Source organism: Macaca mulatta, chromosome 19 (genome assembly GCF_049350105.2).
Source record: "Macaca mulatta isolate MMU2019108-1 chromosome 19, T2T-MMU8v2.0, whole genome shotgun sequence".
Lineage (NCBI taxonomy): Eukaryota > Metazoa > Chordata > Mammalia > Primates > Cercopithecidae > Macaca > Macaca mulatta.
The window spans coordinates 56,553,266-56,579,655 of NC_133424.1; the positions used below are offsets into that span (position 1 = coordinate 56,553,266).

At 38.6% G+C, this 26,390-nt stretch overlaps 1 protein-coding gene and 2 long non-coding RNA genes across 6 annotated transcripts; 1 reads left to right on the top strand and 2 right to left on the bottom strand.

Annotated features, from left to right (window-relative positions):
- Nucleotides 1-37: 37 nt before the first annotated feature.
- On the top strand, nucleotides 38-12,276 carry ZNF226 (zinc finger protein 226). Of its 4 annotated transcripts, XM_077983223.1 has the most exons (10): nucleotides 38-94; nucleotides 703-753; nucleotides 2,558-2,771; nucleotides 2,926-3,015; nucleotides 3,652-4,435; nucleotides 4,760-4,823; nucleotides 5,245-5,300; nucleotides 7,009-7,135; nucleotides 7,781-7,873; nucleotides 10,089-12,276. In XM_077983223.1, exons 7-10 carry the CDS (start codon nucleotides 5,286-5,288, stop codon nucleotides 12,263-12,265), a joined length of 2,412 nt encoding a protein of 803 aa, XP_077839349.1. In that variant the 5' UTR covers nucleotides 38-94; nucleotides 703-753; nucleotides 2,558-2,771; nucleotides 2,926-3,015; nucleotides 3,652-4,435; nucleotides 4,760-4,823; nucleotides 5,245-5,285; the 3' UTR covers nucleotides 12,266-12,276. The 4 variants fall into 4 exon arrangements, with proteins under 4 accessions (XP_077839349.1, XP_077839350.1, XP_014979693.2 ...); XM_077983224.1 differs by lacking the exons at nucleotides 2,926-3,015; nucleotides 3,652-4,435 and having other exon boundaries at nucleotides 2,558-2,634; XM_015124207.3 differs by lacking the exons at nucleotides 2,558-2,771; nucleotides 2,926-3,015; nucleotides 3,652-4,435.
- LOC144337580 (uncharacterized) lies at nucleotides 700-4,240 on the bottom strand. Its single transcript, XR_013410797.1, has 2 exons — nucleotides 2,785-4,240; nucleotides 700-1,457 (listed from the first exon to the last, which is right to left on the bottom strand). It is a non-coding gene; the product is annotated as an uncharacterized LOC144337580 (long non-coding RNA).
- A 296-nt stretch (nucleotides 12,277-12,572) lies between the features above and the next one.
- Nucleotides 12,573-20,555, bottom strand: LOC144337579 (uncharacterized). The gene is made up of 2 exons (XR_013410795.1): nucleotides 14,542-20,555; nucleotides 12,573-12,748 (listed from the first exon to the last, which is right to left on the bottom strand). It is a non-coding gene; the product is annotated as an uncharacterized LOC144337579 (long non-coding RNA).
- Between the last annotated feature and the right edge of the window lie 5,835 nt (nucleotides 20,556-26,390).

Here is a 26,390-nt window from a genome sequence, read left to right on the forward strand (position 1 = left end):
GGGAAGTGTAGTCCCGGTGCTCTTGATAATTGCAGGCACTTCCGCCCAGGAAGACGACGTAGCAGCCATCTTTTCCCCGGCTCTGGTGATTCAGGTCAGCTTCTCAGGAACCTTTCAAACTTCCCCGAAATGGGCTTGTGTCAACAACTAGCGGTCTTTTGTTTGGAGAAAAAAAGGAGTAGCGGCAAAGAGCGGCGGTTTGAGGGGCCAGGATGGTCTTTTGCGTTTCCCTCGACGGAGCTTGTTTGCATTGGGGGCGTAGTGGCTTCGTGCGGTTGGGGTGATGCTTCGTCGGGTTTGAAGGTCTCTTGGGCTATTCGCTCCCTCATTGTGACTCCCCCACCTGATGAGCCAGCCCTACCACTTCATACAGTATCACACTGGGCGAGTTAGTTAATCCCCGTACCTTCGTTTGCTGTTCTGAAGGAAAATGAAAGCCATACCTTCCTAATGTTTTGAGAGAAAACGAGGTAGTACAAAAAGTTTAAAACTGCCTGGCATGTGAATTACCAATACTACTAAAATTTCCCTAGAAACTCCCATTTTGTAGCGAACTCCTGGGAGCCCATGAAGCTGGATTGCCTCTGACCTCTTTTTAGGAAGGAGAGGGTTGCTTCTAACTGGTACTGGGAGATGCCACTGTGATGTATCGGGGATGGAGACATAATTCTAGTTATTTCACAGCCCCTTTTTCTTCCCCAGCGCTGACTTCTCAAAAAGCACTGCACAGAGGAGGAGGCAGCAGAGCCCCATGTGAGTAAGATTTGTTATTATTCTTGTTTTATTCACATAAATCAGAGAATGTGTGGGTCATGTATTTAGGCATGAGAAGTGGTTATAATTTAGCGTTAGTTGCTAAGTTCCATTCTAAGGGATTTATACAAATGAACACCTTTCCACTATACAGTGGCTCTGTGAAGTGATACTCTTTTTCCGAGGAGACTGGGACATAAGAACGTAACTTGTTTGCTGATAGCCACCCAGCTAGTAGGAGGCAGAGCTAGCATTGAAAGCGAGACAGTCTGAGTCTAGACCTGAGTTTTCTTTGGTATGTTCTCCATGAGCCATAGGCAACTGGCTGGTATCATGTGAAAATAGGTTGGGACTTCACTCAAGGTTTGGGCTATTCTGTTAGTTTTAAAAAATAGTGGCTGGGCGCGCTGGCTCATGCCTGTAATCCCAGCACTTTGGGAGGCTGAGGCAGGCAGACCACTTGAGGCCAGGAGTTTGAGACGAGTTTGGCCAGCATGGCGAAACCCCATCTCTACTAAAAATAAAAAATTAGCCAGCCATGGTGGCAAACACCTGTAATCCCAGTAGCTTGGGAGGCTGGGACAGGCGAATCGCTTGAACCCGGGTGGCAAGGTTGCTGTGAGCTGAGATCACACTGCTGCACTCCAGCCTGGGCAACTGAGCAAGACTCTCAAAAACAGAAAAGAGTTTTTAAAAATAGTTTTCTTGGCCGGGCACGGTGGCTCACACCTGTAATCCTAGCACTTTGGGAGGCCGAGGCGGGCGGATCACGAGGTCAGGAGATCGAGACCATCCTGGCTAACACAGTGAAACCCTGTCTGTACTAAAAATAAAAAAAATAAAAAAATTAGCCAGGCGTGGTGGCGGGCGCCTGTAGTCCCAGCTACTCAGGAGGCTGAGGCAGAAGAATGGCGTGAACCCAGGAGGTGGAGCTAGAAGTGAGCTGAGATGGCGCCACTGCGCTCCAGCCTGGGCGACAAAGCGAGACTCCGTCTCAAAAAAAAAAAGTTTTCTCAATTATTAGTTTTATTTGTTTCAAATAATAGAGGTAACACATAATCATGCAAATATAGAAATATATTTTTAAAATGTAAATTCGCCATGACCTTAGGATATAAAGATAACAACTATGGTTTTAGTGCCTTTCTGTCAAGTTTTTCTTGTATATATTTCTGTTTATTAGGGGTTTTTGGGGGGGGCGGGACTGAGTACAATGCAACACTACTCAATTGTTGTTCACAAAGCAGCAACGTTGGCATCACCCATTCTTGAGCCCTACCCAAGACCTTCTGATTTAGCATTTTTGCAGATAGGACCCAGAAATCTGCATTTCAACAAGATCCCAGGGCGATTAAGGTGCAAGTTAAAGTTTGAGAAGCTCAGGAAAAGGTCTTATCTGGAAACTCAGGACTAGAAAACTGACCCTGCCAGATGTCACAGATAAAACTGAGCTGGCCATACGAGAACCCTACTCAGTCCAGTGATTTTCTTTCCCACTAAATATTAACTGTCAAGTTTCTTTGCAAAAACCATGACATGAGTAGAAGGCAGCTGGCAAGTCTAGAGTCACAATGGAGGGACTTAGTGTCCTGAAGATCTATTTCTCCCAGGCTTTGGGGAGTAGATTCCTTGCCATCTTTGGTTCTGGAGGCCTTCTGTCTGAAGTGGGAAGATTAGCTACCTAGTTATTGTTAATTTAACATTAGATATCATTGCCATAGTTGTCATCATTGTCACGTCATCGTTATTATTGTGATTAATGACTGTTTCCTAATTTAACCTTTTTTTTTTTTTTTGGAGACAGAGTTTCACATTTGTTGCCCAGGCTGGAGTACAATGGTGTGATCTTGACTCACTGCAACCTCTGCCTCCCAGGTTCAGGTGATTCTCCTGCCTCAGCCTCCTGAACAGCTGGGATTACAGGCGTCCGCCACCATGCTCAGCTAATTTTTTTGTATTTTTAGTAGCGATGAGGTTTCTCCGTGTTGGCGAGGCTGGTCTCGAACTCCTGACCTCAGGTGATCCACCCACCTCGGCCTCCCAAAGTATTGGGATTATGGGCATGAGCCACCATGCCCAGCCAACTTTTTTTTTTTTTTAAATATAATTTCAAACTTACAGAAAAGCTGCAAAAATCATAGTATAAGGAAATCTCATATGCTTTTCACCCAGATTCATCAGTTGTTTATGTTTTGCCTGTTTGCTCTGTTAATGACCATCATCAGCCAGATATCACCAGGAACATACCTGTAACCGAAGACAGTTAAGTTTGTTTTAGCTTGCTGCATCCAAGGAGCCCACACGTGCATGGGGTGTCTTGGTAGGAGGCAATTAGTAAGGGCCTGGTTATAGGGTTTTGGTTTATGTTAGCTGAGTTGGGGAGAGTTTTAGGCTATGGGTTTGTTCTGGATTGGATGCTGTCAAAAAGCAGCAGCAATTTGATCAGGCTATTTTAATTTTTATGTAGGAGGTGGGGAAATAACGAGACTGGAGTTGTTACTAATAACAAAGTGGTCATGTTAGATGGAGGAGGCAATTATTTGGCTATTTTTGTCATTGTAGAATGTATTTCTCTCTGAGTTATAAGCTGTCTGGTTTTTTTCTTTTTCACCATGATCACTGAGTAGACCTGTCTCATTCTTGTTGACAAATTGAAAACACCAGGTTCTGGCTGTTGCTGCTGTTAGTTGTCAAAGCAGTTTTTTTTGTTTTTGTTTTTGTTTTTTTTGTCTTTTTGCTTTCACAACTTTGTCATACTTACATTTTGTTTTTGTCTTTTTGCTGAAGCATTTGAGAGCAAGCTAGAGATAGTGATCAAAATGAAATTAGTTACATTGCTAACTTACTGTTATCTAATCCACAGTTTGTAGTTAAATTTATTCCATTTTCCCATTAAAGACTTTGAAAGTCATTTCTTCCCCCAGGTGAGTTTCCCGTCTAATTGTATGCATTGCACTGTTTTTGTTTCATTAGTCACCTTTAGTCTAGAATGATTCCTTAGACTTTCTTTTTTGCTCTTGATATCTTTGTAGAGTATTGAGAAATTATTTTGTAAAATGCTCTTTTTTTTTTGTTTCCTTAATATTTATTCATGATTAAATTCAAGCTATGCGTTGTCAGCAGAGATGCCATCAAAGTAGGCATCCTTCTCAGTGCATCATAGGAGAAGTCAAATGTTGGTTTGTGAGTTTGTCCCACTAGTGGTCTCAACTTTGTTTTTTTGGATAAAATGTCTGCCAGGTTACCTTTTTCCTTTTGCACTTAATACTTTGAGACTATGTAGCCGTCTTATTCCTCACCAAACTTTCACCAGTTTTTAGCATCTATTGATGATGTTCTGGTTATCTTTCATTCTACCTTTATTAGTTTATCTGTTTTACTATAGGAGCTTTCTCTTGTCACCCATTTATTACACATTCTTTTATTTGTAACAATATAGAGTAATGTTCCTCCTGTTTCCTTTTTTTTGAGACAGAGTCTCACTCAGTCACCCAGGCTGGAGTGCAGTGGGACAATCTCAGCTCTCTGCAACCTCTGCCTCCTGGGTTCAAGCAATTCTCGTGCCTCAGCTTCCCAAGTAGCTGGGATTACAGGCACCTGCCACCATGTCCAGCTAATTTTTGTCTTTTTAGTAAAGACAGGGTTTCATCATGTTGACCGGGCTTGTCTTCAACTCCTGACTGTAAGTGATCTGTTTGTCTCGGTTTCCCAAAGTGCTAGTAGGATTACAGGCGTGAACCAATGTGTCTGGCCAGGTTCCTGCCTTTTTAATTTAAGTTAGGTGTGGATTGTCAAACTGTGTTTTTTAATTGCAGTATCTTAGGTTTTATTAGTTCAGTGTTAGCAAATTATTGGAAAGACAGAAGATGTTTTTCAGAAGTTGTAAGACACTTTCACGTGACATAGCAACAACCTGTGAACTCCAGCTATCTTATAATATTCTATTGGTGGAAATTATATTTTTAAGGATAATTTCAAACCATAGACTATCTTCTACTTATTGCAGTTGCAAAGAAATAAGGTACCTGACTGTGTTGTAAGAGCTTTCTACCTTCCAGCAATCCGATGAGGTTGGTACTGTTGTTATTTGCCACTTGTAGATGACAGAAGTAAGGCAAAGAGATGTTAGTAATTTCCCCAAGGTGATGCTTCTAGTGAGTACCCTGTCGGGATTTTAACCCTTGCATATCATTTCCAGAGCCTACTGTGCTTATATTGTCTCAATTTATACCATACTCAGAATAAGAATTACTAGGGTGGAATGACAGGCATGTGGGCAGTGAAGCCACTGTGTGGTTAGCCTGGTTCTGAACTACTACTGAAAGGGGTAGATGGATATCTAGGATCCATGTCATAATCTGCTTAAAAGCCACATAAAGCTGCAGCTACCCCAAGAAGCACACACCTTTGCTAATTCCTAAACAGCAGCCACATGGATTAGCAACATACTTGCCCAGTTTTCATTTACTTCTCTCTTCTTTCCTCGTTCAGCTTCTTAGGACTCTGCACTTCCCCAGAAGGAAGAATTAAAAATGAATATGTTCAAGGTGAGTAAAACTTGCCTTTCCCACCTGTTAAAAATACCATTTTAGTACTTAGAGATGGGACCAGGTTTTTCTTTTTCAAGTAAGAGTCAAGGCATTTGAGGACCTGTTGAGTGTGCTAGGTGCTTATTTTGTCCCGTTTAAGTTTAGCTGGTTTTGGTTTTAGTTTTATTTCATCATTTTTATTTTACAAATAAAAGTAGAAAAATTAATAGAATGATGGGCGGGTGCAGTGGCTCACACTTGTAATCCCAGCACTTTGGGAGGCTGAGGCAGGGGGTGGGATCACTTGAGGTCAGGAGTTTGAGACCAGCCTGGCCAACATAGTGAAACCCCGTCTTTACTGAAAATACAAAAATTAGCCAGGTGTAGTGGCACACACTTGTAATCCAAGCTACTCAGTTGACTGAGGCAGGACAATCACTTAAATTTGGAAGGCAGAGGTTGCAGTGAGCCGAGATCGTGCCACTGTACTCCAGCCTGGCCAGTAGAGCGAGACGCCGTCTCAAAAAAAAAAAAAAAAAGGAAAAATTAATAGAAATGACAAATACCTTATTTCTGCAATCTCTTCATTGTATGTACTCGTAATTATATATTTGCATTCATAACATAGATATAATTTTACATTTCTTAAATTTAATATGTAAGATTCATTTTTGTTGTATTTCTATCAAATTTATGTATCCAGTTTTTAAACTATTCTCTCTATATAGACAGTTAGTGTAGAATTTTTTACTATTTTAGGAACTATAGTGTTAGTTTTCTTGCATTTAACTTTTTCTGAAAAAATCAATTTTGAAAAATACTGCCTTTTAAAATGTGTAACATTAGGTATTCAGAATTGAAAAGGTATATGTTTTGTGTGTGGTACTTCCGATGTTTTTTGATAGAATATTCAAATATGGCACAGTGCGTCAAGATTTAACAACTGCTTCACACAGAAAAAATATTAGACTTTTTTTACTCCAAGAGCTAGATTCTGTCTTCCCCCTGCCTCAGCCATACCCTGTGTGTTTACTAGTCTTTTTCCCTTTGAATATTTTTTTAGTCAAAGTGTAATATGTGACCTTAATTTAAAATGCCTAGTGGTAGGAAAGGATTTGCCAAGCACTTACACTGTGCCCGTATATTGATATCTCACAGAAACTATGAGGAGGTTCTTTGTTTTGTCTTCGTTTTAAACATAAATAGAAAAGGGATTGTGAAGAATGAGGAACCTACTCAAGTTCACATGGAAAACTAAAGATCCAGGATCAGTGTATTACATTCAAGTGAAAGACCAAGACAGGAGGACAGAGAGAAAGAGTCTTTCATTCAGAAACCTGACATGCCCTTTACATTTATTTCCACATGTAGTACTGCTTCCCACCTCAGTAGGAAGACAGGTGCTATCAAACACTGTTGGGACTAAATTGGTAAACCTTTCTGGGGAAATTGGCAATGTTTTAGGTTCAGTAGGTAACAGTTCTAGGAAATGCCCTTATAAGAGTACTCACTGAGAGCATCCAGTAAATATACAAAGCTTTCTTTTTCATAGCAGCACTTTTGGTAAGTCAGTATATGGCATTTGCAAGACAGGAGAAGGGCTGGGAAATCTGCAAACGTCGCGGCATCCAGAACAACTTTGCACCTGTTCTCTTCACCTTCTCAGTGTTACCCATCTTCCAGTGGACATTGGTTGTAAGATTGAGGTCATGTGTTTTTGTCGTAGGAAGCAGTGACCTTCAACGACGTGGCTGTGGCCTTCACAGAGGAGGAGTTGGGGCTGCTGGGCCCTGCCCAGAGGAAGCTGTACCGAGATGTGATGGTGGAGAACTTTAGGAACCTGCTGTCAGTGGGTGAGGACAGCCTCCCTCTGGAGTATCTTTGTGACCTTGGAGTTTTAAGGCTTTGTGGCCCTTGAAATGGTTCCCTGAGTGTGGAAACCTGACTTTCCTAATTTTTATGGGATGCAGAGACACTGGATGTTTCTGATCTTTCTGAACAGAGTATTTTAGGTCTTTTTCATTTGTGTTTTATAGAAGAACTATAAATGAACAGAATATTGCTATGCTTTGTCTATTCTTTTTCATATTTTACACCTGTCCCATTATTGAATTATAAAACCAATTTATTGAATACCGCCAGCAGATTTAAATGAAATAAAATAGGGTAGAAAATACTAGAACTCCTTAGGAAGAATGGCGCACACTGCAGCAAAAACTGGCCAATTTCTTGACTGATGTGAGAACTAATGGGAGGAGATTTAATGAAAACAGACAATAGTTAAAAATAGATTATTCAAACTTGGTTTTCATAATATGTATCTATGCATGTGTGTCTGGGTTATGAAATAAATGGTGTTTCTTTACTGAGTCACAATTTAAATAAAGGTTTGAAAAACACTGCTTTCAGTGTCTTGAATATGCAGTTGCAGCTCAGATTTCCAGTGTATTTTAACTCTAATATGTTCATTTTCAACTTGTGATTTGGCATTTTCACAGGGCATCAACCCTTCAAACAAGATGTATCACCTATAGAAAGAAATGAGCAGCTTTGGATAGTGACGACAGCAACCCAAAGACAGAGAAATTTAGGTAAAAACCAAACAGTTGTGAGTTCTTATAGTTAACTGTCCATCTGCTTTGCTTTTCATCAGCCTTGTTGCCATCACCTGGTCCAAATTGCCAAATCTCTTTCCTGGATTATTGCAACACCCTTCATACCGCTTGCCCTGCTCCCACCCCTCTCCTCTTACAGTCTGTTTTCTAAGTGACAGCCAAAGTGAGTTTTTGTTACCTTGTGTCAGACTATGTTGCTGTTCTGCTCAAAATTATCTGTAACTTATTTTACATAGAGTAAAATCCACTTAATGTGACTGACAGAGTCCTACATGGTGTGCTCTTCATCCCCCACTACCTCTCTAAATATATCTCGTATACTCTCTCTCTCTCTGTGAATTCCAGCCACATTGTCCTCCCTCTTGCTTTTCAGACCTATCAAGGATGCTTCTGCCTCACAGCCCTGTGTGTGTTCTTCTCTCTGCCTGAAATATTTCACCTATAAGCCTTCTGGTCTTTTCCTCATTCAGTTCTTTGCTCAGTTTTAGTATTATAAGAAAGGCCTCCTCTGACCACCCTATTAAAAACACAGTCTTTTCCTTTACTCTCTGTGCACTGCCTTATATTGTGTGTAAGCACTGATCATCACCTCATATATGCTTTCGTTTAGTGACTTACCACCTGTGTCTCCTCACTGGAGTGTAATCTCCAGGAGGGGAGGAATTTTATCTATTTGTTGCTGTCTCTTCAGTACTTAGAATAGTCCTAGTATATGGCAGAGACACTATAAACATTAGTTGAATAAATAAATGAGCTAATGGAAATATGTCTTCCATGGAGCTAATAGGTGGTGAACAAATCAGCATAAATAAGGGATATTGCAAAGTATTTTTTGTCTTCCAATAAATTCCTAACCTAATTTAATTTCTCTTTGTGTATGAGTGTCTGTGTTTGTATATTTGCATGTGTTTGCCTGTCTATACAAGTTGACCCATATCTTAGGGAACCTAGCGTCATAGCTGTAACCAAACTGAATAACATGCTTTCCTTACGACTTTCTTTGAGTATTTGTAGCAGAGCATATTCATCGGGGAGGGAATATTTTCAAATACAGACTTTTATTTTCTATTTCTTAGGTATTCCCCCATAGAAGGGAATAAAATTCGATTTTCTTATCCATTATATCAGGAAAGAAAAAGTAAAACTAAAAGTCAGGACATGAGCATTAGCCTTTTCCTTAAAAAGTTTGCACAGTTGGCATCCCATTTGCTTCTTCCAAAGTCCACTCTCATAAAAAGAAATGGATCTTACATTGTTGCCTCTCAAACATTTATATTGTGTAGGCTTATATGTATGTCTTTAGAAGGCCTTTTATGTAATGACACCATTACTGCTTGTGATTATTCTGATATGATACTTTATCTGATTTTTTTCCTAAATATCACAAGCTATTAAATTTATTTCACGATTCACTAATAGACCACTTTGTCAATTTGGAAAACATTCTTGTTAAAGACAAATATATCTACATCTAGAAACTTTCCATACCTTTCTTTCAAAGAGACAACATTCTTTGCTAACCTTCCAATTTTGACTCAATGCAAAAGCCTTAGAAGGATCCAGTGCATAGGTCTTCATGCTTTGCTTTCACCCCAAGTGATTATCACCTTTGATTTTTCTCGTCAGCAATAACTCACTTGGTGTACCCCTGCCTCAGGTACAGCTTTTCAACTTTGCAGCAAAACTGTACTTTCCAGTTCTTTTTCTATTTCACATACCTTACTTGTAAAAGCTCTTTTGCTCTATGACCTGGCTCAAACTTAAACTTGGATTTGAAGTTAGAAGAACTATCAGAAGTCAAACAAGGATTCATACATGCATACATTCCTTGAGTGACTGGTAATAACTGCCACGCAATAACTTCTGGGCTGTGGTTGTAAACTGTGAGCACTACAAAATGTTTTTCCTTATTGATACCATATTATGGTAGGAAAGACATGGGATTAAAAATTTAGTATGTCAGTAGTTGTGTTTTTAAATGGGTTTCATTAGTGCTTAGCAATTGGGAGCTTGGTGGACCATCTCTTGGTTTCTGTCAGTATGTAAACCAGAAACTTCAAATGTGTTGAAAAAGATGAGCAGAACTATCCCAAGGCTCATTAAAGTCTTTTAATCTGTCCTCAGTGAGAAATCTTAAATCTTTGAACAAATAAATTCACTGTCTATCTCTCTGAATTCTTTGTCCTTACAGGAGAGAAAAATCAAAGTAAGTTAGTGACTATTCAAGACAGAGAATCAGAAGAAGAGCTTTCTTGCTGGCAAATCTGGCAACAAATTGCAAATGACTTAACCAGGTGTCAAGACTCCATGATCAATAATTCTCAATTTCACAAACAAGGTGATTTCCCTTGCCAGGTAGGGGCAGAACTGTCTGTTCAAATTTCCGAAGATGAGAACTATACAGTAAATAAAGCAGATGGTCCCAGTGATACTGGGAATCCAGAGTTTCCTATCTTGAGAACCCAGGATTCTTGGAGGAAAACATTCCTGACTGAGTCACAGAGATTGAACAGAGATCAGCAAATTTCCATAAAAAATAAATTATGTCAATGTAAGAAGGGTGTTGATCCCATCAGTTGGATTTCACATCATGATGGTCATAGAGTACACAAAAGTGACAAGTCTTATAGACCCAATGATTACAAAAAAGACAACATGAAGATTTCGACATTTGATCAGAATAGCATGATTCACACAGGACAGAAATCTTACCAGTGTAATGAGTGTAAAAAACCCTTCAGTGATCTCTCCAGCTTTGATCTTCATCAGCAGTTACAATCAGGAGAGAAGTCTCTTACATGTGTTGAACGTGGAAAAGGCTTCTGTTACAGCCCAGTTCTTCCTGTTCATCAGAAAGTACATGTGGGAGAAAAACTTAAGTGTGATGAGTGTGGTAAGGAATTCAGTCAGGGCACTCATCTACAGACCCATCAGAAAGTCCACGTGATAGAGAAACCATACAAATGTAAGCAATGTGGGAAAGGTTTCAGTCGTAGATCAGCACTTAATGTTCATTGTAAGGTCCACACGGGAGAGAAACCTTATAATTGTGAGGAGTGTGGGAGGGCCTTCAGTCAGGCCTCTCATCTTCAGGACCATCAGAGACTCCACACTGGGGAGAAGCCATTCAAATGTGATGCATGTGGTAAGAGCTTCAGTCGGAATTCACATCTTCAATCCCATCAAAGAGTTCATACAGGAGAGAAACCATACAAATGTGAGGAGTGTGGTAAGGGCTTCATTTGTAGCTCAAATCTTTACATTCATCAGAGAGTCCACACAGGAGAAAAACCCTATAAATGTGAGGAATGTGGTAAAGGCTTTAGTCGGCCTTCAAGTCTTCAGGCCCATCAGGGAGTCCACACTGGAGAGAAGTCATACATATGTACTGTATGTGGGAAAGGCTTTACTCTGAGTTCAAATCTTCAAGCCCATCAGAGAGTCCACACTGGAGAGAAGCCATACAAATGCAGTGAGTGTGGGAAGAGCTTCAGGAGGAACTCCCATTATCAAGTTCATCTAGTGGTCCACACAGGAGAGAAACCCCACAAATGTGAGATATGTGGGAAGGGCTTCAGTCAAAGTTCATATCTTCAAATCCATCAGAAGGCCCACAGTGTAGAGAAACCTTTTAAGTGTGAGGAGTGTGGGCAGGGTTTCAATCAGAGCTCACGACTTCAGATTCACCAGCTGATCCATAAGGGTGAGAAACCATACAAATGTGAAGAGTGTGGCAAGGGATTTAGTCGTAGAGCAGATCTTAAAATTCACTGTAGGATCCACACAGGAGAGAAACCATATAATTGTGAGGAGTGTGGGAAGGTCTTCAGGCAGGCCTCAAATCTTTTGGCCCATCAGAGAGTCCACAGTGGAGAAAAACCATTCAAATGTGAAGAGTGTGGGAAGAGTTTTGGTCGGAGTGCACATCTTCAAGCCCATCAAAAAGTCCACACTGGAGAAAAGCCATACAAATGTGATGAGTGTGGGAAGGGCTTCAAGTGGAGCTTGAATCTTGACATGCATCAGAGGGTGCACACGGGAGAAAAACCATATAAATGTGGGGAGTGTGGTAAGTACTTCAGTCAGGCATCAAGTCTTCAACTTCATCAGAGTGTCCACACAGGAGAGAAACCATACAAATGTGATATGTGTGGTAAAGTCTTCAGTCGTTCTTCACAACTACAGTCTCATCAGAGAGTTCACACTGGGGAAAAACCTTATAAATGTGAGATATGTGGTAAGAGCTTCAGTTGGCGATCGAATCTTACAATTCATCACAGAATCCATGTTGGTGATAAATCCTATAAAAATAATAGGGGTGGTAAGAACATCAGAGCATCCACACAGGAAAAAAAATCCATAAAATGATTATTTGTGAAGACTCGTGTCATTTGAATTCTTCCAATTATCAAGTCTCAGAAAATTACTAAAGTCAGTGTTTCAGCCATAGCTTGTCTTGTTCCAGTGGTTCAAAGACAATAAAACAATCTTTATGATTAGCATAGCAAGGGCTTTAGTCAGAACCTTGACCTTTATAAAATGTCACTTAGAAGAGGGGTGTTAGAGTAAGATTTTTCTCAGGCCTTTTACAACATGGTGGACATGCCAAAATTAAGTGTCCACTAGAATGTTAACTCCATAAAGGCGGAGACTTTGTTCACTACTGAATCTACATAATCTTACCATTGCCATATACTTCACAGGTGCTCAATATTTGTTAATAGGAAACATTTTTGAAAATTATGTTGAGATCACCTCCAGAATATCTTGAATTTGTAAACAGGAAACAAAGTAGCCTTAATAAGATTAAGTCAGAGACAATTGAAATGTAGAAAACCACTCAATACCGAACTCTCCAATGTTAAGTTGATATTGTCTTGTGATTAGATCCTGTCTTTTAGCCTCACTAATCAAGTTGAGTACTATCTTCCCAGACGTCTAGTTTTCTACTGGTTTTATGTAGTATAGATTCAATTATCTTTTGTAAGAGATAACTTTGTTCATCTTGTAATAAGTGGATGCTACATACTACACTTATGTTTTCAACACTGTTAAGGCAGGGGTTTAAGTGTCAGAGTTGCTAATGACAAACATTTTTTAGTAGATGTTGAATTTATCATTGTTTTTTTCACATTTTCATTCAGGCTTTGACATGATTGCCTTCTAAGGGCTTTAGCATTACTTTAATCAGAACTTAGTTTGAGGCTATTGCAGATTTCTTTTGTCAACTTCTCTCTCCCATATTCTGAGAAAAAGGACAAAATATTTAACATTTGATAAATTTCATCCAAAATCGATTTATGGAACGTGACTGACTTTTACCTTTTCCTAGTGGTGGCAGTGAAAAAAATGCTTTTGGAAGAGAAGTTAGTATGTATCAATATAGAATGTGCATCTCTTTTTTCTGGAATTCATAGAATAGGAATTTTTGATTAGGAGATTCAAATAGAAAATGAGTAACACAGCAGTGTGTTGCTGAATTTTGTAAAAATAGAAATAATTGGCTGGGCGCGGTGGCTCACGCCTGTAATCCCTGCACTTTGGGAGGCCGAGGCAGGCGGATCACGAGGTCAGGAGATCGAGACCATCCTGGCTAACACGGTGAAACCCTGTCTCTACTAAAATACAAAAAATTAGCCGGGCGCGGTGGCGGGTGCCTGTAGTCCCACCTACTCGGGAGGCTGAGGCAGGAGAATGGCGCGAACCTGGGAGGCGGAGCTTGCAGTGAGCCGAGATGGTGCCACTGCACTCCAGCCTGGGCGACAGAGTGAAGACTCCGCCTCAAAAAAAAAAAAATAATAATAATAATAAATAATTTTTTATATATTATAGTAAAAATCCTTGAAAATGATGGCCACATTTTATAACAGCAAAGTGTAATGGTTTAGTTTAAGAACATCATAGGCCGGGTGTGGTGGCTCATGCCCATAATCCCTGTACTTTGGGAGGCCAAGGTGGGTGGATGACCTAAGGTCAGGAGTTCGAGACCAACCTGGTCAACATGGTGAAACCCTGTCTCTACTAAAAATACAAAGGTAGATGGGTGTGGTGGTGCATGCCTGTAATCCCAGCTACTTGGGGTGCTGAGGCAGGAGAATTGCTTGAACCTGGGAGGCGGAAGTTGCAGTGAGTCGAGATGTTGCCACTGCACTCTAGCCTGGGCAATAGAGTGAGACTCAATCTTAAAAAAAAAAAAAAAAAATCACATACCTTAAATTCGTGTGTGTCCATGTGAGTGAACAGTGCATCTAGTGATGTGACAGTCTATCCTATGCCCCAACAGCATCGAAGAGAATGCAGGAATTTTTTCACATTTAACTTCTATATTTTATTTTATTTTATTTTATTTTATTTTATTTTTTAATTTAATTTAATTTTTTTTTTTTGAGACGAAGTCTCGCTCTGTCGCCCAGGCTGGAGTGCAGTGGCGCGATCTCGGCTCACTGCAAGCTCCGCCTCCCGGGTTCACGCCATTCTCCTGCCTCAGCCTCCCGAGTAGCTGGGACTACAGGCGCCCACAACCGCGCCCGGCTAATTTTTTGTATTTTTAGTAGAGATGGGGTTTCGCCGTGGTCTCGATCTCCTGACCTTGTGATCCGCCCGCCTCGGCCTCCCAAAGTGCTGGGATTACAGGCGTGAGCCACCGCGCCCGGCTATATTTTATTTTTTTCACTGAGCATCGGTTTTATAGTAAAATACTGTTAGTTTACAGTAACATAGTAAAACTAAAATATAGTTTGAAAAATTACTAGAAGATATTAATCCCTTACAGTTAAGAAATCTTGTGTCATCATATAGTATATAAGGCCAAAATTAAAGAATGGAACTCTGGAAATCAATTATAAACACTTGTTCAAAGATGCGGATGCATTGGTGAGAGTGAATATATATTTGCAATGAATGCATTTGAACCTTCTTACGTGCAAATCTGTGCAATCAATACGGTTTTAGTGTAATTCCAGTAGTAGGAATGTTGCTTAGTTCTTGACAGACTTACTCACTGGTTGAATGGATAGATAACCCAGGGCACTGGCTTGTCTTTTTAAGTGCTTGATCTGATTGGGGGAAATGGCTGGGCCTTTCTAGGTACTGTATGGCAAGGAAAATCAAGTTGTGGAAAAAAGAAATAATAAAATTTACAAAGAGGCCAGGTGCGGTTGCTTGCGCCTGTAATCCCAGGACTTTGGATGGCCGAGGCAGCTGGATCACCTGAGGTCACGAGTTTGAGCCCAGCCAGGCCAACATGGTGAAACCCCATCACTCTTTAAAAAAAAAAACTAGTCAGGTAAGGTGACAGGTGCCTGTAATTCCAGCTACTCGGGAGTCTGAGGCAGAAGAATCATTTGAACCCAGGAGGCAGAGGTTGCAGTGAGCTGAGATCGTGCCACTGCACTCTAGCTGGGGTGACAGAGGGAGACTCTATCTCAAAAAAAAAAAAAAAATTCTGAAGATATAGAGTGGAAATACATAAATTTTGAGGTAAAATTTAATAAAGATTCCCTGAGGAAAAGATGTGCATGGGGAGAGAACAGCATGATGCCAGTGAAAACAAACCATGGGAACAGGCAGTTAAACAGGATTTAATACCATTTCTTTCTTAGGTGTTTCTGTGACATTTAAAGCTTATTTGGCTAAAGGCTTTACTCAGCAAAGGGTATATCTTTATGAGGTTTCTACAGTTTTCTCTACTTGGATTACAATTCCTGTTGTTCCTGGACTGCAACTTCACATGCTAAGTATGTAAAGTCCATGATACCTCAAATTGTGTTAGATATCAGAAATCCTGAGTCTTCGATGTTTAGTTCGCTCTTAGATATCAGGATAGCCCACCAACTCTCTGTAGTTTGGTGGGTTAAGTCAGGGGTCAAAAAACTACCCCCTGTGGGCCAAATCCAGCCCACTCCCTTAAAGATTTATTAGAATATAGCAGTGCCTATGTTTTAATGTATTATGTATGCTTTCTTGCTGCAGTGTCAGAATTTAGTAGTTGTGACAAAAACTCTGGACCACAAAATCTAAAATATGTACTTTCTGGCCCTTTACAGAAAAAATTTTACCAACCCTTATGTTAAACCAAAATGATTTGTCTCCCATAACTTAAAAGACCCCAGGTAGAGCAGGACTTAGACCTGCTTCGGTCAGGATTCCAAAATGATTTTCTTTTGATTTTCATATCTACCCTTCTGGTTAACCCTGGTCTTTAGGTTCAAGATGGGGCTAGCAACCAGGGAGCACCTATCTTTTCACAGTCAGTGGAAGGGAGGTGCTGTTTCATTTGTAGTGTTGGGTAGTTTACTACTCACCATGTTTGTGGTTCCTCTGGCCTTGATTCTCACCTACACTCAAGATTAGACAGCTAGTTGTGTATCCAGTTCTTTTGGCCTTTATGAGCTATTAAGTTTCAACTCAGTCAGGTGCAGTGGCTCACACCTGTAATCCCAGCCCTTTGGGAGGCCGAGGTGAGAGGATCGCTTGAGCTCAGGGGTTCAAGATTAGCCTGGACAATATAGTGAGACCCTGTCTCTCCAAAAAAAGTTTTAAAACTTAGCTAGCCATGGAGGCACACATGTGTGGTTCCAGGTACTCAGGAAGCTGAGGTGGAAGGATCACTTGACAAAATAAGGATTTTTGTAATTTATATCAATAGAAATCTGAGAAATGGTTGTAGATCTCACGGATATTGAATCAGGTGGAAATAATATAGTGATGGATTAGGCTGGATCTGCTGATATGGGTGCAGTGAACAGTGATTCCAGACCCACTGTTAGCTTGAGCACCTGGGAATAGTTTCAGTAGTTTTCTCAGTTGTGTGAAACCTGGATGTAAAAACGTTAGCCTACCCTAAAGTAAAAAAAAAAAAAGCCAGAACTTTGTAAGTATGTTATAGAATTTCTCAACCTTGGCACAACTGACATTTTGGACTGGATAGCTCTGTTCTTAGGGGATGCTCTATGCATTGTAGGATGTTTAGCAGCATCCTTGGTCTCTAGACACTAGATGCCAGTACTGCGTGCGCGCACACACACATCCCCCTCAGAACAAGCAAAAATGTCTCCAGACACTGCCAGACATCAGTGCGGGGGTTTGGAAATTGTCCCCAACTGAGAACCAGTGTTATAGAACATATACAGAGACATAGGAATGCCAGAATGCTGGAGTGGATTTACGTAAAGCCTTACTCAACCCTTGTACTCTGGGAAGATTCAGAAGACACTCTTTGCCAAGGACTTGAGAAATTCATTGGCGAGAGGAGCATTGGCAGTTCGGGAGAACTCTGTAGTAACTCTTCTCAGCAGAACAGGAATGAGAGAGGAAAATTGTGACATTGAAATGGGCTTAAAAAAAAAAATTCAATGAGGATGATGGGATCCTGGAGCATCTGGGGTCAAGTGGAGGCACTTCATTGGTGAAGACAAAATGAGCATGTTTATCATAATGACCAGTGAAGTCAAAGGGATTATCAGAGATCTTTGCATTTGTTCATAGATTGCGTTGTCCCTCTCGCTGAAGTAGACCAGAAGCCTACTGAATCCCTGCTTGATTTGAATAAGTGGAAAGACTCTGGGTCTGGTTAATCAACATGAGAGAGAATTGTGGCCTCTCAGGCAATTCCATAATGTGAATGAATTCTCATTCCCAGAACACCTTGAATGAAGTGTAGATCAAGTCTCCTTGAGAAAGTACACTGACATGCTGCCAAAACTGACTTATCTACCATAAATCATCCTGCACTTCTGCAAAGTGACTTGCAGCCATATTTAATGGAGCTGTGATTAGGTAATTGGAAACAGCCTAAACAGGTAATTGGAATCAATCCCATGGAGGGATTGATTACCGGTCACTAGAGCTGAATTGACATTAACTCTGAGAACCCTAAAATGTTCCTGTAGCCCACCAGGTAGCAGAAGGGCTTATAGAGGACTAATAATTACTGAATGCTTTTGCTCAGGCCCCTTTGTGGTGGTCTGAATGGATGCCTGAACTCATCCTCTGATTATTTCCCAAGTTTCAGAATGCAGAATTGCAACAGCTGCATTCAATCGCTGGCAGAATCCTCATACTGAATGTTCCCTGATCCATGGAAAAAGGGCTGTTTTGCCAAGGACAAACACTATAAATGCTTTGTATGTGCCAAAAAATGGTAACCTGAAAGCAAAACCACATTCATGGAGGAATTGCAGAGGTTAGTGCCACTAGCAGTATCTTGAAAGTTGCAAGGGTTATGGTTTCTGTCACATCCTGATTCAACCCTGGTGATCAATAGGGTGACAGATGTTGCAGCCAGATCACCTTCATGTTTATATGCTGATTCATTCACTCAGTTGACCTGTGCAGAGACAGTTATATCCTAGAGAATTACATGAAATTATTTGAAACTTAATTAGAAGTTGACTTCATTTGCAGTTCCAGATGTGGTTTTATTGGTACAGCAAATCAACATGTCTGCTGGCACCTGATATAGAGAGCCACTAAGCCAATATATGCCTTTTTCTCTATACCTGCCTGTAAATATCATCCACAGAAGTTTAGTTTGGTAGGGCCATCAGTACAGTTTTAAGGTCCCAGCTCAGTTCTGTATCTACTTTCCAGTATTTTTCACAATTTACCCAGGGATTGGTAAACTGTATTTCATGGACTAAATCTCCAGCAACTTATTTTTATAAATTGTCTCATTGAAACATAACCATAACCACTCTTTACATATTACATGAGTGCTTTTATGCTAAAATGACAGTGTTGAGTGGTTAGGCCACAGAGATCACGTGACCTGCAATGCCTAAAATATTTACTGCCTGGCTCTTTACAGAAATAACTTTCTGACCCCTACTCTAGTCTGTAGATACAATGCTGATTGTACTTTTTAAGCAGAAAGAAGCAATTACAATAGACATTTTGGTTAGAAGATGGATAATACAAAAATTCAGGAGCTAGCTATGTTCGTTAGATTTCTAGAGGACTGGCCAGGCGCAGTGGCTCATGCCTGTAATCCCAGCACTTTGGGAGGCCAAGGCAGGTGGATCACAAGGTCAGGAGTTCAAGAACAGCCTGGCCAAGATGGTGAAACCCTGTCTCTACTGAAAATACAAAAATTAGCTGGGCATGGTGGTGGGCGCCTATAATCCCAGCTACTCGGCAGGCTGAGGCAGAGAACTGCTTGAATCTGGGAGACTGTGGAGGTTGCAGTGAGCCGAGATCGCGCCACTGCACTCCAGCTTGGGCGACAAAGCGAGACTCCGTTTCAAAAAAAAAAAAAAAAAAAAAATTTTTTTTTTTCTAAAGGCCAGTGATATCAGATATACCAAGATATCTATTCCAAAGTAAAGAGCAAATAGCTGCATATGACCCTTCTAAAACCAGCAGAGAAGAGAGACAATGACTAGTAGTATTCTTAGTGAGGTTTGTATGTGTATGCTTGACTTTAGAAATGTATTATGGTAAAAAAAAAAACACACTAAATTTACCATTTTAACCATTTTTTAATCTTAACATTTTTAAGTGTACAATTCATTAGTGTAAATTCTATTCACATGATGCAACAGATCTATAGAACTTTTCATCTTACAACACTGAAAATCTATACCAATTAGATACTATTTCCTCCCCCCTCCTCCCAGCCCCTGGTAACTACCTTTCTAAATTTTGTTCCTATGATTTTGACTACTTTAGATACTTCATATGAGTAGAATCTTACAGTATTTGCCCTTTTGTGATTTGCTTATTTCACTTACCATAATATTCTCGAGGTTGATTCATGTCATGCCATGTAACAGGATTTCCTTTTAAAGGCCGCATAATATTGCATTGTATGTGTATAGCACATTTTCTTTATCCATTCTTCTGTCAGTGAACAGTTGGATTGCTTCTGTATGTTGGCTATAATGCTGTGATGAGTATCTATTCCTTTGAGATCCTGCTTTGAGTTCTTTTGGATATATACCCAGAAGTGGGATTGCTGGATTATCTAGTAATTCTATTTTTAATTTTTTGAGGAGCCTCCATATTATTTTCCATAATGGCTATACCATTCTACATTTCCACCAACAGTGCACGGGTCTTCCAACGTTACATCCTTGACAACACTCGTTATTTTTCTCTTCCTTTACCAGTGACTACAATAGTGGGTATGAGGTGATATCTTGTTACAGTTTTGATTTGCATTTTCTAAAAGATTCGTGATATTGAACATCTTTTCATGCACTTGTTGACAATTTATATATCTTCTCTGGACATGTTTAAGAACTTTACCCATTATTTTCATTGGATTATTTGGGTTTTTCTTTGTTGTTATAGAGCTGTAGAAGTTTCTTATATAATCTGGATATTAACCCTTTATCAGATGTATAACTTTCAATTTTCCTCCATTCTGTAGGCTACCTTTTCACTCTGTTAATTGTTTATTTTGATACACAGAAGTTTTTGAGTTTGATATAGTCCCATTTGTCTATTTTTCATTCCATTACCTGTGCTTTTGTTGTGATAGCCAAGAAATCATTGCCAAATCTAATGTTCTGAAAGTTTTCCTTTATGTTTTCTTCTAGGATTTTAATAGTTTTAGGTCTTACATTTAGGCCTTTAATCCATTTTGATTTGATTTTTGTATACAATGTAAGGTAAGGGTCTAACTTTATTCTTTTGCATGTGGATATCCAGTTTTCCCAATACCATTTTTTGAAGAGATTGTCCTTTCCTCATTGTGTAATCTTGGCACTCTTGTCGAAATCATTTGATTATATATGCAGGGGTTTATTTCTGGGTTCTGTGTTATAATGGTTATATGTCTATATGCCACTACCGTGTCATGTTAATTACTGCTGCTTTGAAGTATGTTTTGAAATTAGGGAGTGTGAGGCCTCTAAGATTGTGTACAAATTTTAGGATTTTTTTTTCCTATTTCTGAAAAAAAGTCATTGGGATTTTGATAGTGATTGCATTGAAACTGTAAATCACTTTGGGTAGCATGGAAATTTTAACATTATTGTCTTCAAACCCATGAGTACAGAATGAATTCCCATTTATTTGTATCTTCTTAGACTTCTTCTTTTATTAATAGCAATGTTTTGTAGTTTTCAGTGGAAAAATATTTCAGTTATTTGATTAAGTTCTTTCCTGAGTATTTTACCTTTTTTGATGCTATAGTAAATGAAATTTTCTTTTCACGTTGGTGACTGCTGGTACATAGAGATGTAACTGATTTTTTAGCGCTAATTTTGTATCTTGCAACTTTGCTGAGTTATTAGTTGTAGCTTTTGTGTGTACGTGGGATCTTTCTACATATAAGACCAAGTCATCTGCAAACAGAGAAATTTTTAATTCTTCTTTTCCAATTTGGATGCCTTTTTAAAAACTTTCTGATCTGACCTGGATAGAATATCCAGTTCTATGTTAAATAGTAGTGGTAAGTTGGGCATCCTTGCCTTGTTCCTGATCTTAGAGTAAAAGCTTTCAGTATTTCTCCATTGAGTATGATACTAACTGTGGGCTTTTCATATATGACTTTCATTATATTTAGGTACTTTCCTTCCATTTCTAGTTAAGTGGTTTTTTTTTTTTTTTAAATCATGAAAGGCCCTTTATTTTGTTATGTGGTGTATGACTTTGATTGATTTTTATATGTTGAATTATACCAGATATAAATCTTGCCTGATCAAGACATGTGATTCTTTTAGTGTGCTGTTAAATTTAGTTTGCTAGTGCTTTGTTTAGGATTTTTGCATCAATATTTATCAGACATATTGATCTACAGTTTATTTTATTGTGTGTCTTTGCTTTCTTATCAGGCTAATGCTGACCACACAGAATGAGTTTTGAGAGTGTTCCTTCCTCTTCAAATCTTTGGAAGAGTCTAAGAAGAATTTGTGTGTTGATTCTTCTTTAAATATTTGGTAGAATTCTACAGTGAATCCATGTGGTCCTAGAGTTTTCTTTCTTGGGAGGCTTCTGATGACTACGTCCAATGCCTCACTAGTTATACAACTGTTCGGTTGTTTTCTTAAAGTTTCTTCATGATTAAGTCTTGATAGGTTGCATATTCCTAGGAGTTTATCCATTTCTTCTAGGTTATCCAATCTGTTGCTGTATTCTTCTTCATAGTAGTCTCTTATACTTTTTGATTTCCATGACATCAATCATAATGTCTCCTCTTTCATTTCTAATTTTAAATGTTTGAGTCTTCTCTCTCTTTTTCTTAATCTAGCTAAGAAATTAATTTTAATTATTTTTACTAATTAATTTGTCAATCGTGTTAATCTTTTCGAAACAGACTCTTTAGTTTCCTTTTTAAATGTTATTTCTTTTTCTCTATTTTCTGCTCTAATCTTTACTATTTTATTCCTTCTGCTGACTCTTGGTTTGCTTGTTCTTCTTTTCCTATTTCCTTAAAGTATAAGGTTAGGTTGTCGATTTGAGATATTTCTTGTTTTTAAAGGTAAGTGTTTACCACTATAAACTTCCCTATTTGGATTGCTTTCACTGCATCTCATAAGTTTTGAAATGTGTATCTCTGTTTTTATTTGCCTCCTGATGTTTTCTAAATTCCTGTATGATTTATTCTTTGGCCCATTGGTTGTTTAAGCATGCATTGTTTAATGTCCACATATTTGTGGAATTTCTTGTTTTCCTCCTACTATTAATTTGTAGTTTTATTCCAGTATGGTCAGAGAAGATACTTGGTATAATTTCAGTCTTCCTAAATTTATTAAGACTTGTAATGTAGCCTAACATGGTCTGTCTTAGAGAATGTTTCATGTGCACTTGAAAAGAATGTGCATTTTGCTGTTGTTAGGTGAAGTGTTCTGTATATATCTGTTAGATCCAATTGGTCTGTAGTGTTGTTCAAGTCCTTCGTTTTCTCATTGATCTTCTGTCTGGTTCTATCCATAATTGAAAGTGGGATATTAAAGTATCCTACTATCATTGTGTTGCTATAATAGTATCCTACTATTATTGTGTTTATTCCCCATTCAGTTCTGTCAATGTTTGTTTTATATATTTGGGCACCCTAATGTTAGGTGCATATATATTTACATAGCCCTCTGTATCTGCATGTTCTGCAGCCACAGATTCAACTAATCTTGGATCAAAAATATTTGAAAAGAAATGGACAGCTGCGTTTGTACTGAATATGTACAACCTTTTTTGGGTGATTATTCCCTAAACAATGCAATATAATGACTATTTGCATGGTATTAACATTTTATTAGGATAAATAGCCCAGAGATGATTTAAAGCATATGAGAGGATGTGCATAGGCTATATGCAAATATTGTGCCATTTTGTGTACAGGATCTGAGTATCCATGGATTTTGGTATCCACAGAGTGTCCTGGAACTAATGCCCTGTGAATACCGAGCAACAACTGTCATTGTTGTATCTTCCTAGTGAGTTGAACTTTTAATCATTATATGATATCCTTCTTTGTCTCTGTCTCTTGTGACAGTTTTTGTCGTAAGTCTATTTTGTCTGATATAAATTTCAATCTAAGTAAAAGAGAAAGAGGCTCTCTAAAATTAAATTACATTTATTCAGGAATGAACATTTCAATGGGAATACAGTGGGTATATTCAGGGAGGTACATGAAGACAAGAGTTTTATAAGGAAAAATGAAAAGGGCCACATAAGTTGCTTTAAAACAATTTTTCTTGACCACAGGGATCAATAACAGCAGTGATATCAGTCCAAGGTTGGACAGCCAGTTCCTGGGCAGATGTCTTCATGGAAGTAGTTTTGTTTGTGTAAGGTCATGACATTTGAGCAACAATGGAGGTTTGGAGGGAGTGGCTCTTAGGCTAGGTCTACCTGGAGTCCATTGTTAAGTTCAATTTTGTTTGTTCTGTAGGTGTTGACTATTATTTCAAAGCTGTGGGTCAGCATTACTGTGTTAGGAGTTGTACTTCCACAGAAATTTGACAGGCAACAGGTACAAAGTTTAAAAAGAAAGATACAAAGTAAAATTTATGATCATCCCAGTTTGCATAATGGTTTCGAGCCTTGAACCTGGGCTTAAAGGCAAGCAACTGAATCAATCGAATGACCATTGGGAATTAGGTGAGACCTAATGTAACTGTGTGCCTGTTTTCTTATTTTGTGTATTTGGGTCTCAACTTCCCCGGAGGAATTTGTCCAGGTACAGCATGTAGTCCTAGCAATAGCATAAACACTACCTTATTTAACCAATAGATAATATAGAAAAATTTTGTCACCAGATATCTTATGACTGGGTTGAATTAAAAGCATAGAGTGAGTGACAGTTGTATTAGGAATATTTTTAAAGTTGGACTAAAGGATTCTTTGGTCATGCATGTAAAGATCTAAGGTTGGCATAACAGATCTAACATTTTGTCAAATTGTCCACATAAGCTGCTAATTGTGAAATTTTAATTACACCGTTATTGTGCCCAGTGAAAAAGTTAGGCATAGGCAAGAACAAACTAAGAGGAGCAACAGTCTCATTATGATAAAGATTGTTCTGACATCTTGAGAAAACTGTCCACAACATAAAGACATCAACTTCTCATCCTGGTTTGTAGTTTGAATATCTCTGGTTATAGCATTGGGTGGTTTGGTGAACTTTCTACATGACCCACAAATTAGGCATGAGGCTTGTTTCTTAAAGTTTACATCAAGTTTTCTAGCTTCAGCTTACCAGGCTTTAGGAAAGAGTAGTTCCCATTCTTAGTAATAACATGGGAGAAAATTGGATTAGGGAACCTAGAATAACTTAGGATCCAGTCTCGTCTACAGGTAGATAATAAAAACTCAAAGACAATGCACAGAACTACAGTCTAATAACAGATGTATTATAGTCCTTTTCTAGAAACATAATTTTGTCTCTGTATAGTTATCCTAATTTCTACCAAAGATAATTACGGTAAGATTGATTTGTTTATAAATAAGTTTAGTTTTTTTATTATTTTAGTTTCTAGTATTATTTTATTAGTTTTATTATTTTAGTTTTTTAAAGTTTATTATTTAACCTAATAATTTACATAAGACAGCAAGAGTAGTAAATTGACAATATAAGAATCTCAGATTTTAAAACCCCTTGAGTCTAGAAAGCCAAACAAAGGCAGACTTCAGACTTTGTTTGCAGTACCAATAAAAATTTAAATATGGCATTCCAGTCAAAACCTTGGTAATACAACCAATGTTTTTAATTGTATCATGTTACAAGGAGGTACAGATTCATATGTATGCAAATAATTATATTGTCATTTAAAAAACACAAATCATTTCCAGATTTTGAAGGGACCAAATAGAGAGAAAAAAATAAATATTTCCACCTTTGTTCACAAAAGTATATCTTACCAAATTGTTGTAAACTATATATAGCTTAAGAAAAAATGTTTCCTTAAACTTGGAAGACAAAACATTTCAGTAAAAAACCAACGATGTTTAAATTAAAGTTATAAAACATTATCAGTTATTCAGTTTCATGTAATTAGTTTTTGTTATGCTTGATCTTGATTAGCAGTTTCACAAATTCATCAATTTCTTCAGTGCAGTTGTGAAAAGTTTTATTTAGTTCATTAATCTTGAAGTTATTAGAAATTTATATTTAAGAGTACTTATTAGAGTCTTTTCCATGAATCTGGTTGCAGATACCTTTAGAGAAAAATCAAAACTGTAGATGTCAAAGACTTAAAATGACCATCATTAAAAATCTGATGGGAGTTCAGCAATTGAGAAGGAAATTCAATTATTTCTATTGTATTTAGCATTTTAAGGTAACAACCAGAATCGTGGTTGACAGCATTATATCAGGACCATCACACCTTTATAAATTTCACATAATATTTAACATACATCAATAACATATCCATGTAACTTAAAGAAAATTTAGCATCACTTTATTACTTGACATTGATTCCCATACAATTAATTAAATAAGCCAAATTAACATCTCTACAAGATGATACCTCCTTTAAGGTTCTCCAGGGGCCCAACTGGAAAATCTCTCAGTTAATTATAGGTCAAGTGGCCGGGCGCGGTGGCTCAAGCCTGTAATCCCAGCACTTTGGGAGGCCGAGACGGGTGGATCACGAGGTCAGGAGATCGAGACCATCCTGGCTAACACGGTGAAACCCCGTCTCTACTAAAAAATACAAAAAACTAGCCGGGCGAGGTGGCGAGTGCCTGTAGTCCCAGCTGCTTGGAAGGCTGAGGCAGGAGAATGGCATGAATCCGGGAGGCGGAGCTTGCAGTGAGCTGAGATCCGGCCACTGCACTCCAGCCTGGGTGACAGAGCGGGACTCCCTCTCAAAAAAAAAAAAAAAAAAAAAAAAAATAGGTCAAAAAGACTTAATTTAGAACTTTGATCCTGGAGAGACCTGCCAAAATGTCAAAATGGTTAAAACATTTAATTAAAACAGAATCACAGATTATTGTGGAATAATAGTCATTCACTTAATCAGAGTGAAAAGAGATTCCAAAAGCAAATACAGAACATTACATGGATTAAAAAAAAAAAAAAAAACCTTAATTCTTTCAAAGCTCC

Bases quoted from the DNA above. Each gene is read 5' to 3' on its own strand.
- ZNF226 (XM_077983223.1), top strand. The intron at 7,136-7,780 runs GTGAGGACAGCC...GCATTTTCACAG, and splicing joins TAGGAACCTGCTGTCAGTGG to GGCATCAACCCTTCAAACAA. The intron at 7,874-10,088 runs GTAAAAACCAAA...TTGTCCTTACAG, and splicing joins CCAAAGACAGAGAAATTTAG to GAGAGAAAAATCAAAGTAAG.